The 19,051-nt window shown below is 39.7% G+C and overlaps 1 protein-coding gene across 5 annotated transcripts in view; it reads right to left on the bottom strand.

The window, feature by feature from the left end:
* The window catches only part of ppp6r3 (protein phosphatase 6, regulatory subunit 3), a 72,581-nt gene that overhangs the window by 12,904 nt on the left and 40,626 nt on the right, over positions 1 to 19,051 (bottom strand). For 4 of the 5 annotated variants that reach the window (XM_037108326.1, XM_037108327.1, XM_037108329.1 and 1 more), the window contains exons 13-22: positions 15,487 to 15,602; positions 14,442 to 14,527; positions 13,320 to 13,406; positions 11,435 to 11,532; positions 6,598 to 6,652; positions 6,020 to 6,150; positions 5,390 to 5,505; positions 3,985 to 4,198; positions 3,743 to 3,840; positions 2,352 to 2,541 (exon numbers count right to left, since the gene is read on the bottom strand). In XM_037108326.1, the coding sequence (XP_036964221.1) occupies positions 2,352 to 2,541; positions 3,743 to 3,840; positions 3,985 to 4,198; positions 5,390 to 5,505; positions 6,020 to 6,150; positions 6,598 to 6,652; positions 11,435 to 11,532; positions 13,320 to 13,406; positions 14,442 to 14,527; positions 15,487 to 15,602 (1,191 nt within the window). The remainder of the gene's footprint in view (positions 1 to 2,351; positions 2,542 to 3,742; positions 3,841 to 3,984; positions 4,199 to 5,389; positions 5,506 to 6,019; positions 6,151 to 6,597; positions 6,653 to 11,434; positions 11,533 to 13,319; positions 13,407 to 14,441; positions 14,528 to 15,486; positions 15,603 to 19,051) is intronic. The other variant, XM_037108328.1, reaches the window with a different exon arrangement.

Here is a 19,051-nt window from a genome sequence, read left to right as displayed (position 1 = left end):
AGAAAAATACATCATACATACAGCAACTTTTGCATCCTTGTCAGTCTCATGGCGAGTTATCACCTTTCTGTCATCACTAACTGTTACTACTGTTAATAATCAAAGAAGCTCTGAGGCTTTACATTTGTTCTATATGTTATAATACAAGATTTCAGCATTGAGCTACCATCTGGCTACATTCATGATTTTGTACAGTCAAACTAACCACAAACTTCTCATTGATCATCATAAAGTTTCAGGGCGTTCCTGTAACCATGGTAACTCACTGTGCCAGAGGGGAGGGAGAGATCCTGAATGAAGCCGCTTACACAGATACACTCCAGACAAAGTCCAGACTATAGTTATTTCACACATGCAGCACACAACAGGAGACTCTCCATGTCAGACTAATTCTCACGTGTTGACTAAACTCAAAAACTAATTGATAACGTAGCAGCGTGATGCGTCCTTGCTAGCTAAGCAGCTAAAATTTAGTGCCGCTCCATGTTTAGATCCCGCCCTGTGTGGGTCACTACACCGTCATTAGTCAGGTGCGCACACACTGTCAACGATACCATTGGCTGTAGAGTGTGACAATCTTCAATAAAAATCAGCCAACACTTGCTCTCCTCCTGATCTACACTGATCTTATAAGTCGTCTCTGTGAAGTTTGAATGATGGAAATCTGTCATAGCGACGGAGAACTTTAATCCATGCATGAATCAATAATGACACATCATTATAGTAAGAAGTTTGTGAGAAGTGTGAAAAGGTCATAGTGCCCCAAGCCAAGAGGTAAATGAAGAAGTGCTGGTACTGCGTCCCTGTGACAACAGGATCACTTAAAGTATGGCTGTGTGTTCAGGAGTAACCCAGAGCTGTTTTTTTGGCATCCATGGTAAAACCTGAAGTGGAATCTTTATTGTCTCTTGCTTTTTATGATTGAGAACTGGATTAGAACTGAACTGTTTTGGGGTTGTAGGGAAAACAAAACAGCACACACTCACACCTCCATCAATATCTAACTGGGTTATGGTCTGTTTGTTGTTGTAATGCTTGTTCATAGAGACATTTCAGTGCTACTTGCTTTATTCTTGGTATATGGTTTGATGGTGGTATTTTACTTATTTTTTATAACTGTTAATTGTTTTTCCAGTTTCATACAGCTCTATGTTTCAGGCACTCTTAATGATATTTTTGTAATTTCCTGAAAAACATTAAATGATGTTGATGACCTCATAGAGCATTGTACACAAACATGACTTTAATAACTGTTCATAACTTTATAACTCATATTTAATGAAAAACACTATTTTCTTCTCCAGCTACTTTGCCTCAACTCTGAGCACAAACTTGGCTTGTTGCTACAGGAGCCCCTCTCACACAGGAGAAGACGCATAAAAGCCGCAGCTGCTGTTCATCTCCACCTTAAAGATGAACCGCTGTGAATTCACAAAGAAAGTCGGCGGCTCCTAAAGAGGTGTGACGGTACACGTCATGATAATGACATTTAAGGTGTTCCCTGGTGTCTTCCCTGTCAAACTGACTCCCTCACTCGCGGGATGGACACCGTTTTCTGGGGGAAAATTCACTTAAGTCTTGGTGTGGAGGCTGACCGTCGCAGTGATTTATTTTCAATACAAACACTCGGCGAGTTAAAGTTTTTTGCCAGTGACAGACACTGTTTTTTTGGGCAGAAATGTGATGAAGAGTCGGTAGGACAGGCAGGGGGACAGAAGCTTATACACGTATGTCTACCTTGATTTTTTCCTCATAAGTTTCCAAAGACAGTTACAGTTACTATGGTACTTTTGTTTGGTCATGTAACATTGCTTTGTGGGACATTTCTCTGTATTAAGTTGAGTAAAGGACCCGTAGTTAACTGACTGTCCGTTCTACGTACCCTCGATACACGAAGCCAGCTTATCCGTTCACAGTGTTTCGGTTCACCAATAATACTACCTCCAGAGGCGTATCAAGGCCGGTTAGGGTTAGGAAATTTCACCCCTTGCCGCCTCCGAAATTCACACTGAGACGGAGGCAGGGAATTGGCTACTAAAGCAGTACCCAAAAGCTAGTGTGAATGGGGCTAGTAACTGCCAACTGCAGCTACCAGTAGACTTTCAATTGACATTTCCCGATCTGGAGGCCAGTAACAGTACTAAGAGGGTTTTCTGACGCAGAGAACCGTAGCTTGTTTTATAAAGTAATTTCTAACTGCTGCTAAATGTAACTGCAGTTGCTGTTCCAGCCACAGAATGCGAGGAGCCAAACCTTGCATGAATACCACAACTTTAGCAATGAAATTGCTAATAATGAAATTCAGTCATTTAGAGCTTGAGGGCTATGCTTTTTGTGAGGGTGTGGCGAACCTCTTGAAAACGGCGGTCTCAGTCTTGGCGTCGACAGTGAGGCTGACAGTTTCTTTCATGGAGCCATTGATGACTGTCTCCGTGATGCTTCGCTGCTCACAACAGGCTGATTCCTCCTCCAGTTTAGATCTTGCACAATTCTTAGTAGAGGTGGACGAGGGAGAAGCGCTGCCCAACCAGCCATCGCAGTCTGGGGGGGGGTTAAGAAAGTAGCATCAGATCTGACCAAATTCAAGATCCTTAAAACTGTCTCACTTAACACGTAACCATGATACTCCCAGGAAATGTGTGGAATAAAAGGGGCTTAAATAAGTCAAAATGACAAGGCTGGAATGTTTCACCGTTGCCATTCTGCATAAGAGGTAAGAAGATGGAATGGAGGCAAGAGGGGGTAATTGTTGTTTCCCCTCCTGCAGTGGAGATGCAAATAGGGCCAAATCACTATGTGGAAAGATCTGGTGAGCCTGCAGAATGGGTCAGAGGTGTGATGTGTTGATAAAGTGTTGTGCGTGCAATCCACCATCGGGTAATTTACAGATGGCTGCTAATTAAAAAAACAACAACCAAAAATGTCTGCAAACTGAGGAGACAAGAAGGTTGTCTCACAGTTTAAGGACATGAATGATCAACACTTTACAGGAACAGTAAATGATACTGTTACTGCCATCGAATGCCATTGTTAGAAAGCACTGCTTGACACGGATCTAAAATATTACAAAAGATGGAAACAGGACATATGCATGCACAACACTGGCATGATATTCATAACTCACACTTGGGTGGCATTATCCTGCTGTTTTGTTCAGTATAATATTCAAAATAAAAAGCCTCTGTTGGGTGGTATTGAGCAATCTGTAGACAAAGGGCCTTTAGATGCTGCTACTGTTAAACAATCAAAGTGAAATCATACACAATAGCAAGTGTTGAATTTCATATAAAAGTGTGTCCACATTCAGCTTAGGATCCATGCATGTTTCACTCTTATCAATACTGTCTCTCTAGAGTGTTACCATTGCGCTACAGGTTATCTTGATCACTGTTCAAGAGATATTCAGAACAACCAGACTCTTGCCCAGTTTGCCCAATTTCTTTAAAATCCAAATGTCTTCGATACTTTAGACTCTGTGGTGAGCTCTATCAGCATGGATCCAATAGCAACAGAAGAAAAGCGCTAAACGTAACTCATGAGATTAACGCAGGAGTCTCGCTCTGATCTTTAACCTTAAACGAAATTATGAAATGCTAAGCAGAATTTACCTTAAAGCTAAGTTTAAGTGTATCAACTTTGAAACTGTACCATCGATTGATACATAGTACATTTATATCAAATAAAAAAATATTTTCGATTCATATCAGTATATTTATACACCCTTAATATGCACACATCTCACCTTCAGGCTGCATGGGTGCGTTGACCCCAAGAGGGTCCATTGTCTCTATGCTGGTTTCCATAGCAACAGGAGAATTGCACCTCAGAGGGTCTTTGGGGCTGAAATACAGCGATTATTTTTGTGAAGCAATGTTTCAGGTGCAAGGACAATGACAGTAGTTAAATGCAAGCAATGGTCTTCTGCATGTGCAGCACTGTAGGCACACAACAGAAACAGTACCAGAGTTTGTCAGGATGTCTTACCTAACAGGGGTGAAATTGGAGAAATCAGCCCAGCCGGTTTCAGAGTTTGAGTTGGCAGCCGGAGATGAGCTCCATCCTGCCTCAGGGAGGACTTCTGCAGTAGAGGAGGAGGAGGACAAGGGAGAGGAGGCAGCAGGATTGGTGCTGGAGGCTGGAGCTGTGGATGTACCTGTGTCCATGGGAATGTCATCAAAGTTGGCTGTCCACACTGGCCCTTTAATTAGTCAGAAAAAATAAGGTATTGAAACATTTTAAATATTTATCAAAAAACAAAACAAAAAAAAATACGCATTTCTCTGGCTGCTGACACTATATGGAAATAAAATTTCATGAACATAATTCCATAAACCTCATTATCAGCACTGCATCAAGGAACATATACGAAAAATAAATCATATAATATGGATAAAGGGTGTCAGTCATCCACCTAATCATAGTTCTTCAAAAAGAAATGACCCCCCGCCACCCCAAAACCTGAACATGATCAGCATATCATAAATAAGACATTATAGTGATAATAACAATAACAGCAGGAGCCACAGTCATGATGAGGTTAAAATACAGATTTAAAAAAAAAAGGACAATAATTTTGTTTACATGCGACATGCATGCACATTGAGCATGCCAACATTTAGCCTATCAGATGGAGCCCTAGCTAGCCGTTAGCTTCCCTGATAAAATTAATCGGCATCAGTTTGGTGGTGATTGCCAGGTTATGATTGCTGAGGGAGGAGAGAGAAGGATGAAAATGTGGTCGACAAAGACCTTGTGGTGAAAAGAAACAGCACTGAGTGTGTGCTGATTGTGTGAATATGTATGTATCCATGAAATAGTAGGACGAACAAGTGTGCACCCTTAGTCACGCTACTAAACAGTTAAGCGAATGAATGAATTACGGGATGAACAGGTCAGAGAGCCGTGTCGGGCGTGTGTGTGTGTGTGTGGGTGTGCACATGCACGTGTGTGTGCTGATTGCAGCTAGCGACACCACGGAGCCATATGCATTGTGTGTGTGTGTGTGCATATGCATTCCCCACAATTAGTGACAGAGCTGCTATATGAACTTATTTTGGATTCAGGACAGACAACATGTTACAAACAAGTATCACCTGCAATACAACCATAAAGACCTACACGAACAATTCAGAACTAATGTTAGCCAATCATTAACTGTATAGTTAATGTTATGCAAGCTTCAATATTTGTTTATTTATCGCAAGTTATATCGTCATCGCAATATTGAACAATGTTATTGCACATCGCAGATTTTCCTCATATCATGCAGGCCTAGTTCTTACAACTGAACCCACATTTCTAATTAACTAAACTGTGGATAATCATTACTCTGCTGAATGTTATTCTAATCTGAATCTCAAACAAAGTAGTATTCCTGAGGGACACCAACCTGTGTCAACTTCCATCCTGTCATCTGTGCTGGGGTTTGAAGCCTCAAATGGATCTCTCTTCACATCCTCCTCTTCTGAGTCTGTGCTTTCTTCACTGTCTGTGCTGCCCGAGCTCCTGAAAGAAGAATGCCAAGATCAAATACAATAAATATGGGGCTATAGAGAGACAGTGCAGACAATACAGTGTTGTTGGCAGTACAGAATCCTTCAGGGTCTGCTTGTGCTCATCGATTATCAAGTTGAAAGGTTTTTTGTTCAAGAATGAACAAAGGAAATGTTCAGGTTATTATTTTAGTTTCACAAAATGTTGACGAGGCGCAGTGTTTTGCACACGTACACTTTAAGTAAGCTGCCCAAGTATATTAATGGCCACTCCATTAATCTGGCTACCAACTACAACAGTCACATGGTCATTGTGTGGGAAACATTGACACACATTCAAACATAAATAAAAGACAAACTCAGTAACGGAATAATAATGAATATTGAAAATTCTTAATTATCTCTCTATTTCATCCATCATGAAAATGTATCTTATATGAAAAAAAAAAATCAGCACATAAAAGCCTAAACTTAAATGCCAGCCTAACATAAATAAGTAAATGAATAAGTGTGCATGCTTAGCTGACCTGGGGCGTCTCTGTGCCTCCGGTGCAAAGGTGACATCTTTTTCATCCCAGATATCCTCCTCATCTGAACCAGCATCTTCAAACTGCTGGATTTTCTCCTTACAACGTGCCTCAAACAACGCTATATTCGCCTGGGGAAACGCATACACATGGGCCACATACTTAAAAGTTTACTTCATTTTTATTAAATATTCATATATATATGAACAGTACATACACATACAAGTGTACTAAGGTTAGATACTGAAGAAAAAATGCCACTCAGCAGTGAATATGTATTTATGTATGTATGCATTTGTGTGTGTGGGTATCTATATCAAAATATTTATATCTGTGGTTATGGATACAGATATGAAAATGATTTTAGTGGATTTGACATTCGTACTTTGCTCCAAGTTTGTGGATTTATTTTATCACAATGAATTCAACTAATGATTGTGGCATTGGCTTCTGAATGTATGTTAACAGTGAAATCAGTAAATCCAAACACCTGCCATATCAATAAAATAACACATTTTCATTTCTTTCGTCAGAATTTGACTTTCTTGTATGAATCAAAGGTTAATCAAAGTACTTACACTTTCATTTGTATTCAGTGAAAAATTGATGTCTGATATTCTATCAAAGGGAATACTGCAATGTTAAAGAGAACAAAGTTTAGTTTAGTTAGGGTCGTTAGGTATCCACATATATGGTAACACACAGGCAGACAACTCTAGCCCTGTAACAATATATGTTCAACACTGCAGTAAAATCTAAAACTTAATCTCTCCCCATGCCAGTTTCAGTAATTTAAAGATCTAAAACACAGTTTTGACACAGTTGTTCTTAACAAGCATTATTTGTGCTGTAAACTGGTTAATGAAATACAAAGAAGCATATGTAAATCCAGAGAGAGGAAATGGCAAAATTTTACAAGGAATCAAAAATGGGCACTTTGATTGAAGCACTGAATTGACATTTCAAAAATATTATCCTGGACCCAACTTTCTAACAGGTTACCAAAAACCTGAGGAAAAGTCCAACGTTTGCCATCTTACACAAGCTCAGATAAGATAAATATCAACTCAAAGCTTTGTATAGCTTAGCACAGAAATTGGAATCAGAGGGAAACTGCAAGCCTTGCTCTTTCAAAAGGTCAAAAATATGCCTCCCTCCCCAATCCTAAATCTGTGTATAGCATAGGGCACCATTTTCATTATTGCTTAATAAGCAGGGATTTTCAAAATTATTAATTTGTGTTAACTTATGTATTCTTCTCAAGCGTCAACCTCTGACAATTAATTTTGAAGCCATATACACATATACATTGGACATGCAGTTCCTTGAATGGCTACTTGAGGCTGGCTCCAAAAGCGAGTCAATCCCCAAAAAAGCCCATGTTAAAATGCTAGCTTTGCAGCAAAAATAAATATGATTTTGGTCTCTATACTTAATATCCTTTCATGACACCTGTACAGAGGAGTGAATGTTTATACAAGTCACTCTTACTTATTTCATAATTTATTCTACAACTATTTTAAGACTTAACATTTTTGGGGTGTTGGTGTCTTAATAATTGAAATTATATCACTAATTACACCATATATATACCACGTATACCACCTTTTCAAATAAAAATGTGTGCCAAAGGAAAAAAATAAATAATAATAAATAATAATAATAATAATAATAAATAATCAAATCATGACCTTAACATCAGAAATTGAATAAAATCAAGGATTTGGAGAACTGTGACACCCCAAGATCTTAGTCTTAAAGGTCCCATGTTATACTGTTTTTCAGCAATTTCACACAGCTGTCAGAGGTCCAACAACTCTGTATTCGATATGCACTGCCCCAAAGTCATGCGTGGTCCTGAATTCCAGCTGTCTAAAAGTCCCTCTACAGAGCTCTATTCAAAACAGTCTGTTTCTGTGCCTGCACCTTTAAATGCTAATGAGCTCCGTCTGTCAACGCCTACTTGGAGAGCCCTGCCTGCTACATCACTCCCAGGGAGGGGAAGCCCCTTGCATTAGCACTAACATGCGCTAATGTTTATGGTGGATTATATATGTATCGCTATGGCTCGCTGAGATTTTTGGTTCAACCATACCAGTTTGACCAGGAATCAGACCCAGAAGGAGAGGCTCCTGAAGAAGTACAAACTCTGCGGCTGCAGCAGGACGTTTCAGAATGGTTAGTGTGTCTGTATAATGTTAGTTTGTTCTTATATGTTGTTGCAGTTACTACCATATAGCTAATGTCTAACAGCTAGTGAAAGCTGTGTTTGTCTCCAACTCAGTCTCCCAACTCTTGGACACTGTTCGCATCATCTCTGTCTCCAGTCTGCACGTTTCCAGACTTCTTACTGTGACAACCAAGTTGTTGTTAAAAATGAAACGCAACCACTGTCTCATCGGTTGTTATGTAGCTGGGACAGAATATAGGCACTTATGTTGATTTTTACAACCAACAACAGAGCTATATGAGTGTCTAGCTCTGAGCAACAAAGTTGCGAAATATGGCTGTCTCACTGCTGGACACACAAAACTTAACCTCAGGGATGAACGCCCTCCTCTTGGATATCTCCTATATATATACATATACATATACATATATATATATACACATATATATATACATATACATATATATATACACATATATATATATATACATATATATACATATATATATACATATACATATATATACATACACATACACTATATTACCAAAAGTATTCGCTCACCTGCCTTTACTCATTCTATGAACTGAAGTGCCATCCCATTCCTAACTCATAGAATTCAATATGATGTCGGTCCACCTTTTGCAGCTATTACAGCTTCAACTCTTCTGGGAAGACTGTCCACAAGGTTGAGGAGAGTGTTTATAGGAATTTTTGACCATTCTTCCAAAAGCGCATTGGTGAGGTCACACACTGATGTTGGTCGAGAAGGCCTGGCTCTCAGTCTCCGCTCTAATTCATCCCAAAGGTGTTCTATCGGGTTCAGGTCAGGACTCTGTGCAGGCCAGTCAAGTTCATCCACACCAGACTCTGTCATCCACGTCTTTATGGACCTTGCTTTGTGCACTGGTGCACAGTCATGTTGGAAGAGGAAGGGGCCCGCTCCAAACTGTTCCCACAAGGTTGGGAGCATGGAATTGTCCAAAATGTTTTGGTATCCTGAAGCATTCAATGTTCCTTTCACTGGAACTAAGGGGCCAAGCCCAGCTCCTGAAAAACAACCCCATACCATAATTCCTCCTCCACCAAATTTCACAGTTGGCACAATGCAATCTGAAATGTACCGTTCTCCTGGCAACCTCCAAACCCAGACTCGTCCATCAGATTGCCAGATGGAAAAGCGTGATTCATCACTCCAGAGAACGCGTCTCCACTGCTCTAGAGGCCAGTGACGGCGTGCTTTACACCATTGCATCCGACGCCTTGCATTGCACTTGGTGATGTGTGGCTTGGCTGCAGCTGCTCGGCCATGGAAACCCATTCCATGAAGCTCTCTGCGTACTGTACTTGGGCTAATCTGAAGGTCACATGAAGTTTGTAGCTCTCTAGCAATTGACTGTGCAGAAAGTCGGCGACCTCTTTGCACTATGCGCTTCAGCATCCGCTGACCCCTCTCCGTCACTTTACGTGGCCTACCACTTCGTGGCTGAGTTGCTGTTGTTCCCAAACGCTTCCATTTTGTTATAATAGAGCTGACAGTTGACTGTGGAATATTTAGGAGCGAGGAAATTTCACGACTGGATTTGTTGCACAAGTGGCATCCTATGACAGTTCCACGCTGGAATTCACTGAGCTCCTGAGAGCGGCCCATTCTTTCACAAATGTCTTGTTTCACAGTCTGCATGCCTGAGTGCTTGAATTTATACACCTGGGGCCAGGCCAAGTGATTAGAACACCTGATTCTGATCATGTGAATGGGTGAGCGAATACTTTTGGTAATATAGTGTATATATACATATATATATATATACATATATATACACATACATATATATACACATACATATATATATACATATATATATACATATATATACACATATAATATATATATATATATATAGAGAGAGAGAGAGAGAGAGAGAGAGAGAGAGAGAGAGAGAGAGAGAGAGACCAGAGATAACCTGTTTTTCATAATATGGGACCTTTAAAGTGAAACTCTCGCCAAAATGCAACCTAAGCTTTTTTTGTGAATGTATACGAGTCAAACCTTTGTGTAAAAGCATAATTACAACTGAAGAGGCACTTTTAAGATTTACAGTATTTTCGTTTTCAGGTCAAGCTCAGTTTCGCAGTGGAAGGGGCACTTTTACATCAAAGTTGCTATTTATCGCGTAGATAGTTGTTGGTGATACTACGAGCAAAGTTTCATGTTGTGTCGAGCCTTCTTAGTGTTTTAAAAATAGCGACACTGATGCCATCGTAAAAGTGCCCCTTGCACTGAGAAGCTTGACCTGAAAATGAAAATACGGTAAACAATAAAAGTGCCTCTTTCGTCGTAATTATGCTTTTACATTAAGGTTTGACTAATATAGATTCACAAAAAAAGCCTAGGTTGCATTTTGGTGAGATTTTCGCTTTAACTACAATGGGAGTATTGTCAGGTTCACCAATACAACAGTTCAATACATTCATTATTGCAATCTCACACAGTTATTTTGCAAAAGAAATTTGGTCAAGTTTTTGTCATGGAGATTTTCATCCATACATTTCCTTTAAAGAAATTGGCATCAAACAGTGTCATGGAAAACCAGTAGTTAATTAGGAAGTTGGGAAATGTTTTTGTATTTTGAACATTTGTATTGGTGTATTGCCCATTTCTCATAGCCCAATTGTCATTGGTACACAAGACATTTCTCAGTTCAGATAGTTTGATAATCCAATATTTACATAAAATGAAAAAAGCTCTAATGCACCCCACAAACAATTTTCAATTGAAGAAGACATTTTGTCATTGATCAACTACCAGCTACCTCCCACAGTCCACAACCTTTGCCGAAGAATATACCCCGAAAATCAACTCGCCTTCAGAAATGTACAAAGGGACAGAACACTAAACACAAAAGCAGGATATGGTTTCTTCTCTTTAAGCCATATTTTGTATTTATTTTAACCGTCAAAATAAAATGTAAAATATTGTCATTGGTTTTAATGCCTGTGCAAAAGTTGTTACTGCAACAGATTTATTTCTGTAGAAAAAATTATAAACATAAGGCATCCAATCATATGATTGTGAGATTGATCAAAATTAAGTTGTATGACATTAATTGCCATTTAGATTTTTTTAGTCAACAAGAAAGCTTGGAATAGTAAATACTACCAGCTTTATAATGTTCAGTGCCCTATCCCTTCAGTGTACATAGTAATAAAAACACCAAGTCCAATCATGCAGGATGAGTACTCACTCCACAACATCGTCCTGATCAGCAAACTCTTCATCATTGAAGCCGAACTGCTCAATAAAATTGGACGTCATTTGTTGCATCTGATAATCAGAAAAGGCCTGGCAAAACCCAGGACCAACGATAATGATATAGTCTTGGCTCTACACAAAGCTGGTCATTACTTGCAGTACAGAAAATAGCAAATGCATATACTAAATTGTATAACATGTAGGCTAGATAGGTTAATAGCTACCACAAACATGCACTTTACAATCAGATGCCAATGTGCTTTAACATTAATTAGTAACACATCTGTAAATTCAAATCCATTTGAAGTAGTGCTGGGCGGTATACCAGTTCATATCGAATACCAGTGTATATTTTCGTTATGATACCGCTGTATTTGATTACACAACGTTCAGAACGCTGCGCCGTGGGACACCATTTCAGACCGGACCCTTTTCAATGTTGCGCTTCTAAACAGGCATGATGTGACGGCAAGGCGTAGCGGGGGAAAACAGTAGTTCCCTGGTGTTATGTTACGTTGAAGATTGATAGGATAGACATTGCAGTTCATCACTTCATCATCCGCGGATGTCAAGATAAGCAACTGGAAAGCTGCTGAGATCCGGGAGGTGCTAGCTCTCCTCGGTCTCTGTAGCTGTCTGCTTGTTAGCTGCGAGTGCTCGCTACTTTCAAATTAAAAGCCCCCCGCTTGGAACCCTGTTCTAAACTCCAATGGGGTACAAGGTAAAGCTCTTATTTTGAAGACAAATTCGACATGCTTCCTGTTAGCTGTCTGTTGCTTGAGGCAGCTAACATGCTTCGCTTCCTTGAATATCGGGGGTTTAACAACGGCGTGTGTTTTGACTGAGAAGGTGAGAATATGGACCACGGGTCTATAATTAAATAAATCTATGAAGTGTTGCCACATTTCTTCCGATGCATGTTGTATGTCACTGTTCACGCCCAACTTCGTGCCTCATGTCATGTCACATGTTTACGTCGACCTCAGTGGTGCTTTTTGGGAAGAAGGAATAAGAAACTGGTTGAGAGAGGAAAATTACACCTCCATTATACCTTTACCTTGCAGCAAATGTGCCACTTTTTCAATCTAAAAGGGGTTAGTAATTCCTCTCTCAACCAGTAGAAAATGCTGTGAACACATGATTATGCATGGAAAAAAAAAATACTGTCATATACCGTGAAACCATCGGAATTTTGAAAAATACCGTGATATACACTTTTGGTCATGCCGCCCAGCACTAATTTGAAGTAACAGTTACATTTCCTAAATAACAGTAGTAAGTAAAACAATTCAAAACATGGTATATAGATGTTCGTGTGGATGGTAACTGTGCATGACTCATAGTCACAAAATGTTTGCAGATCGAAGGCCTGTTTACAGGCGCATGTAGCCTTTGAACTTGATAAGCCGAACACGTTTGAAAAAGAATCCAACTTCTGAGCATATGCGTTGCATGTGTGCCATTACAGCTTAACACTGATGAGAATGGCTCCAGAAAAACACATCAGGATTCAAGAGTGGTAAATATGTTTAATCACACAAAAAAAAACTTATGTCTCCATTTTGTTACACTTCGAAGTTACCAAATCTAAATCACGCTTCATGGGAAGGTTTTATAATTTAGGCAAAAAGTAGCTGGGCTCTAACAACATATCGGCCATTTATGAATAATCATGATGAAGTTATTTTTGGGGGGCCATAGAAAGAGTAACAGAGTAGCTGTTTCACACTTCACAAAAATTCACATGGCAAAGCAACAAAGATTCTATTTAAGACTGATATATAGAGACTAATTTGTTGAGGATCTGTTAAATCTGTTTGGCTATGGGCCTGTTTTGAGTGCATGTATGCATTTGTGTGCATGTGTATGGTTCTTACTTGTTGTAGAGAGGAGTCCTGGTGAAAGCCACTGTCTTTAAAGTCCACCTCATCATCACTGGAAGAATGGATGTGGTGTGTATTTACCTAGAGAAAAAAAAATATTACAAAAATGGTTGGCCTTTAACATTAAATTCTAGCAATTACTCAACAGGCAAGCTGTCCTAACATGGTGTAAAAAAAATACTTGTTGATATTTGGTTGTTATATGCTGAAGTGCATTCTTGTCAAAATCTTTCTGAAAATGTGCCAGACAGTCCTTGAGTAACTAAGCTTGGACTGGTGAGTTGGATCTGTACTCTGACCCTGATCTTGGGAGACAACACACAACTTTTGATTCAGTCAACATTTCATCTAAAATTCAATGTACTTGAATACAAAACCACCATGAAAATAATTCTCACTGAAAAAATTACCATCAAACCTCATCAAACATTTTTGTTTTAATAACTATCTAATCTAGGTGGACAGTATATTCTTTGATCTACGTTTTTTTTGTCAGCCATGTGATTTTGTGTCTGATTTCTTACCTTTGCTAAATGCTAACTGTTAACAGTGTTTATGAACTGCAGCTTAAAAAGATAACTGTGTCACACGTGTACACGCGTTCATAAGTGGATTCACAAAATGTAACGCAATGTAACGTAATGCAATTTTCTGCAGCAACCTCAACCAGACAATGAATAATTAAGCCGGCAAACATAATCTAAAAACAAGACAATGATTACGTGGTCTCTCAGTCAAGGTATAGTTACAAACCTGGACAAATCCAAGCTTGAAAGCAATGGATAGCCAAGTTGATAGCCAAAGCTAGTTGCCAAACAGTTGATAGCCAAAGTTATAAAGTATAGTGTACTGCGATGACTTGACTAATTACCAGGCAGCAGAGCCCAAACTCAGTGTTATATTCTATTATTTTTTTCTACAATGTCTCTTCTACAATGTCGCATTATGTTCATGTCATTTATGATCTAGCCTTTCAAATAGCACCAGATTGATGCATTTCACTCAAAAATGTACAAAGCTTTCAGAGCGTGACCCTGGAGGGTTGGATAGCCACCCACCATAGTCTCATGAAATCCTGTGGAAAACACTGTTGCCAATGTTGATGTGGTTACTCACCAGATCGACCGTGTTTCTCTTGTTTGTGTCAGCCAGCTGGCAAGAAATAAAGGCTTCCCATTTCTCTCTGTCCTCTGCTGGGAGCTCTGTGTGTGACACACACACACACACACACACACACACACACACACACACAAAAAAATATCAAAAATATGTGAAAGAATGGTTCTAATTTTCAATTTTATAGCCCTTTTCTACTGGTCAAAAATCCCACTTAAACCAACTAAGATCTGGCTTTTGTGTGCTATGGGAATGTTTAAGCAGGTCAATTGACTCTGCAGTAAACCTAGGTTTTTTTCACCTCAGCTCATCTTTGATCTAAAACTGAGTGAACACACTAAATTCCACTGCTCAAAGTAATGATGCATTATCTACATCGAGTGTTAATGTGTAAATGAAGAAGGGATTTGGGATGCATCTATACAATGATGTTTTCTGGACACAGTGTTGGACACAGTGTTGGAGGCAGAGCCCCGTTCGTTCCTATGAAAACTGCTCATTGGTGTTTTGTAAATTAAAAAAAAGCTTGTCTTCCTAACTATGAAAATACCTGGAACACCGGATAACTTCTGGTTTAACTTGAAGGGGGATAAAATAATTTAGTTGTGCAGCTCTATTTGACTTTCCAAATGTTACTGGACTGAATGGCTCAAATTATGACAGTGAAACAAGTGATTTTGCGGGGGTTATGAAACTCAAAAGAGTTTATCCACCGTTTCACAGCCGCTTCTTTCTCAATGGGTCTATTGTTGTTTTCTTTTCTGTTACAACTGTTGTCGGCACAATCGTGACATGCAACATGACGCTTCAGATAGAAATCACAGATGGCCTGACGTGTGAATGGGTTCAACAGGCTATTTTTAGCGGGCTGACTTGCTTTTAAAATACCTTTGTAGACCTGCTAATTTAAGTGGAAAAGCAGAATTAGATGCCACTAGTAATTACAAAAAAAAAAGTAGGCTGCGTACATAGCTAAAGAATGCCATGGATAGATTTCCTCCCATATACTGCTACCAACAGAACAACTTTACAACTTGGACCTTACCAGAGATGAGCTGTTGTATTTGCGGTCCATTAGGGCCTTTGTCACAGTTATGAACTATAGAGTTGGCTATTCGGGTGAGGTGCCCCATATAGCCTCTTCGCCGGCCACCTTCTGCCCTAAAAACAAACAACAAAAAAATTATGATGACAGTCCACAATGACTTATTATTGCGGCCACTTTAGCCAAGCACTGGTCTCTCATCTAATCTCAACTATGAACAATAGTGCTCATGTTAAACAAGCAAGGGACTTTTGGTTTTCTTCTCTACATCCATGTGTCCAAAAAAGTTGTAAGCTATGTAAAACTTAACTCTGCTTCCAGTTCCCTGAGCCCACAAGTTTTTTTTTAATATAGTTTTTCGGTGAAAGGCCTGAAATAAGGTCTGTGGTTACCACAGCTTTAAGACATTTACATGTTCTGTTCTAGAACATAAAACATGTTATTAAATGGCCCACGTTCAATAAATATGTGTCTTAAAAACAGCAGATGCCAACACGTGCTTAAATGAGACTACGGAAGTTGTCACTTAAGTCATGTGACCGTAATGTAGTCCTTCTAGAGATTTCATTTGCACTTCATCACAACAGTGGTGGTCATGTGTGAAGATTATCTTGCTGAACAAAATGTCACAGTTCACCTCTACACCACTCTACACGTAAGAAGACAAGATGATTAATGTTCAAACTGATCAACTTTATCCTTCAGTTTTAATGCACACTCACTATCTACTTTATGTTCTATTGCCAACTTTTACAGTAGTGCAACAGAAAGCATCTTGACTGGAAACATTGCAAACTGGCATGGCTCATCACAGCCCAGGACAGGCAGGCTCCACAGCAGGTGATTAAAACCACCAGAAAATCACTGGTACCATCTACAGAACATCAGTGACATCGGTAAAGTCAGATGTATGCATAAAGCCAAAAGATACTAAAAGACAAACACCCACCAAGCCACAGTCTGCTCACCCTGCTGCCATCTGACAACACATACAGAAGTATCTGCTGACAAACCACCAGACTACAGAGTAGAGACTGTGAGACTCCTGAACTATGAATAGTTCAGACTAGGGCTTCGGAGAGGTCTTATTTGACTATGAACCTCACAGTCGAATGATGAACAAGATGAAAATATTGTTATGTAACCAAGACCGTACCATTCTGACTATATGGGGGTGCCCACGGCTGCTGAGCATAAATTGTTACATAGAATGTCTTTTTTTCATTATACAAAAGCCTATTTTGATACAAAATCTGCTTACTCTCTGTTAATAGAGTTCAAAATGATGTGTGCATTTAAGCGGTAGTCTTAGCTTCTTACTATGTATTAATGAATCACCCACTGCAGTTGCACAATCCAAATGAGCAGAGGTAAGCAGCACACTACAGGACCGTTAGCATTTACGGATTATTTATTCGATGATTTATTGGGTCACAATGGTTACTAAGGCCCCATCCACACGGGCTAATGATCTTTTTTTCTGCGTCTTAAGAATATTTGCATCCACACGGATCCACGGAACAACCGGAAATGCTGTAGTTCATATTCCAGGCCTATAGGTGGCGCTTGACATTCACCAAAAATGGAGAAGAAGACATGGAGCATGCGCAGAAAGCTTGCGCGCTGTAAACTACAGACAGTACAAGGAGAAACCGAACACAACAAGATGAAAATGGCTAGTGCAAGGAAACCAGAATCTTTCGTGTGGACCGTTAATGAGGTCGAACTGCTGCTGCGACTCACACTCAACTCAAGGGAAGTAGGTTGCAAGAAAGGCTCAATATCTTCTGCAGCACGAACACAAGCATGTAGTCCGCAATTGTTGTTGTTGTTGTTGTTGTTGCTGTTATGAGACGTCGTGGGGTTCAGAGGTCAGAGGCAAGAGGTCGAGGGGTGGGGCGATGGCGTCATCGTTTTGGAAAGTATGCCTATTCGCCGTCCACATGAAAACTGGAGGGCTGCGTTTTCAGATTTCTCCACCCTGATACCGTTTTCAAAAAAGTGTGTTTTCATGCACTGCGTTTTCAGGATCCGTATGGACAGTCGGTAGCTCTTTTGTTTCAAACGGAACAAAGTCGCAAATAAGATCTAGCTGCTAGCTAAAAAAATAAAGTTTTGACGATCAGTCGACTACAGCAAAATCTGACAAATCAGATTCGACTATGAAAATCCTTAGTCTAAAAGAGCCCTAGTTCAGACTTGTCTGAATAGTTTTCATTGCACTGTGTATGTAATCTTGTATTGCATACAAACAAATCATCAGTCTTGGATCTTCTGAATTTGATGCCAGCAACACATTCCAATGAAGTTGTTTTTACATCAATTTAAACAACAGAGAGAAAGGACAGGTGAGAACAAAGACTGGCAAAGGTGCGGAATACTCCAAAAGCAAGGCTTACCACCTCACGCTTGCACATTAAGGCTGTTGGAACAAATTACATAAATTTAGTTGTTATTTAATGTATTTATGTATTTAATATGTTAGATAATATCAAAGGGTTCTTGCAGGGTTCAGTAAGTCAAATTTAAGACCTTTTTAAGACATTTTCAGACCACAAAAAATGAAAATTTAAGACCTTCACAACACATTACCAAAAAAAATTAAAAATCACATAAATTCTGAAAAAAATCATTGTATTACAGTGAGTTCAGTCATTAACAGATAAACAGGCTAAAACAAACTTGCCTTCAAATAGAATATATCTAATTTCATATTAATTAAAAAACGCACACACACTCTCTCTCTCTCTCTCTCTCTCTCTCTCTCACACACACACACACACACACACCGGTAAAGTACCAGTGGAACCACGAAAGACTAAGAAGTCAGAGAATTAACAGATGAAAACAGAGTAAACGGCAGCTTTCCGGTCTCAAATCCACAGTAAGCGGCCGCGGTGTCCGCTCCTCCTGCCCCAGCCAGCCCCCATACACACTGGACTGCTGCCTGCGCAGCCGTGCGAGAGGGGACGGGTGAGCCCCCTGCGCTGCTGCAGAGGAGCCGTGGACTGCGATCACTCTGAGCAGCATGTGCATTACAATATAATATATTTCTCGCCTTTCCCCTGATGATCTGAATAAGTAGCTAAATGTTTCGCTAGTCGCTTTTTAGAAATAAAGTCCCTAAGAGGGTCTGAAAAGTCTCTAAATCTGGCGAAAGTTGCCAAGATGGCAGCACTGCACGTACATTCCAACACGAATATCCCCCAGAAACTACACACCGAACCAAAGTTCTGTGGCCAGCGTCTCTGTGGATGAACAAGGGTAAAACAGTTTTTAGACCTGACTAAATGAAACTGAGAGACCTCAAATGAAAATGTGGCCGTTTCTAAGATGTTTTAAGGCCTTAAATTTAAGGTTTGGAATTTCTGACTTTTTAAGACCCCGCGGGAACCCTGAATCATTTCAATAGTAAATTAAAGCTGCAAGCAGCGATGAACGGGCCATTCAGGACGACACCCTCCACATGTGTGAGCTATTTGGTGTAGATGGGAAATGTGTATGTTGAATTTATAAGGACTTGATGCTTTATAGCAAAGCATTGATATGAGCTGCACCACCACAT

This window comes from Acanthopagrus latus, chromosome 8 (genome assembly GCF_904848185.1).
Source record: "Acanthopagrus latus isolate v.2019 chromosome 8, fAcaLat1.1, whole genome shotgun sequence".
NCBI classification, from domain to species: domain Eukaryota; kingdom Metazoa; phylum Chordata; class Actinopteri; order Spariformes; family Sparidae; genus Acanthopagrus; species Acanthopagrus latus.
The sequence above is the reverse complement of the archived record's forward strand: the minus strand, read 5'-3'. Positions and strand labels throughout refer to the sequence as shown.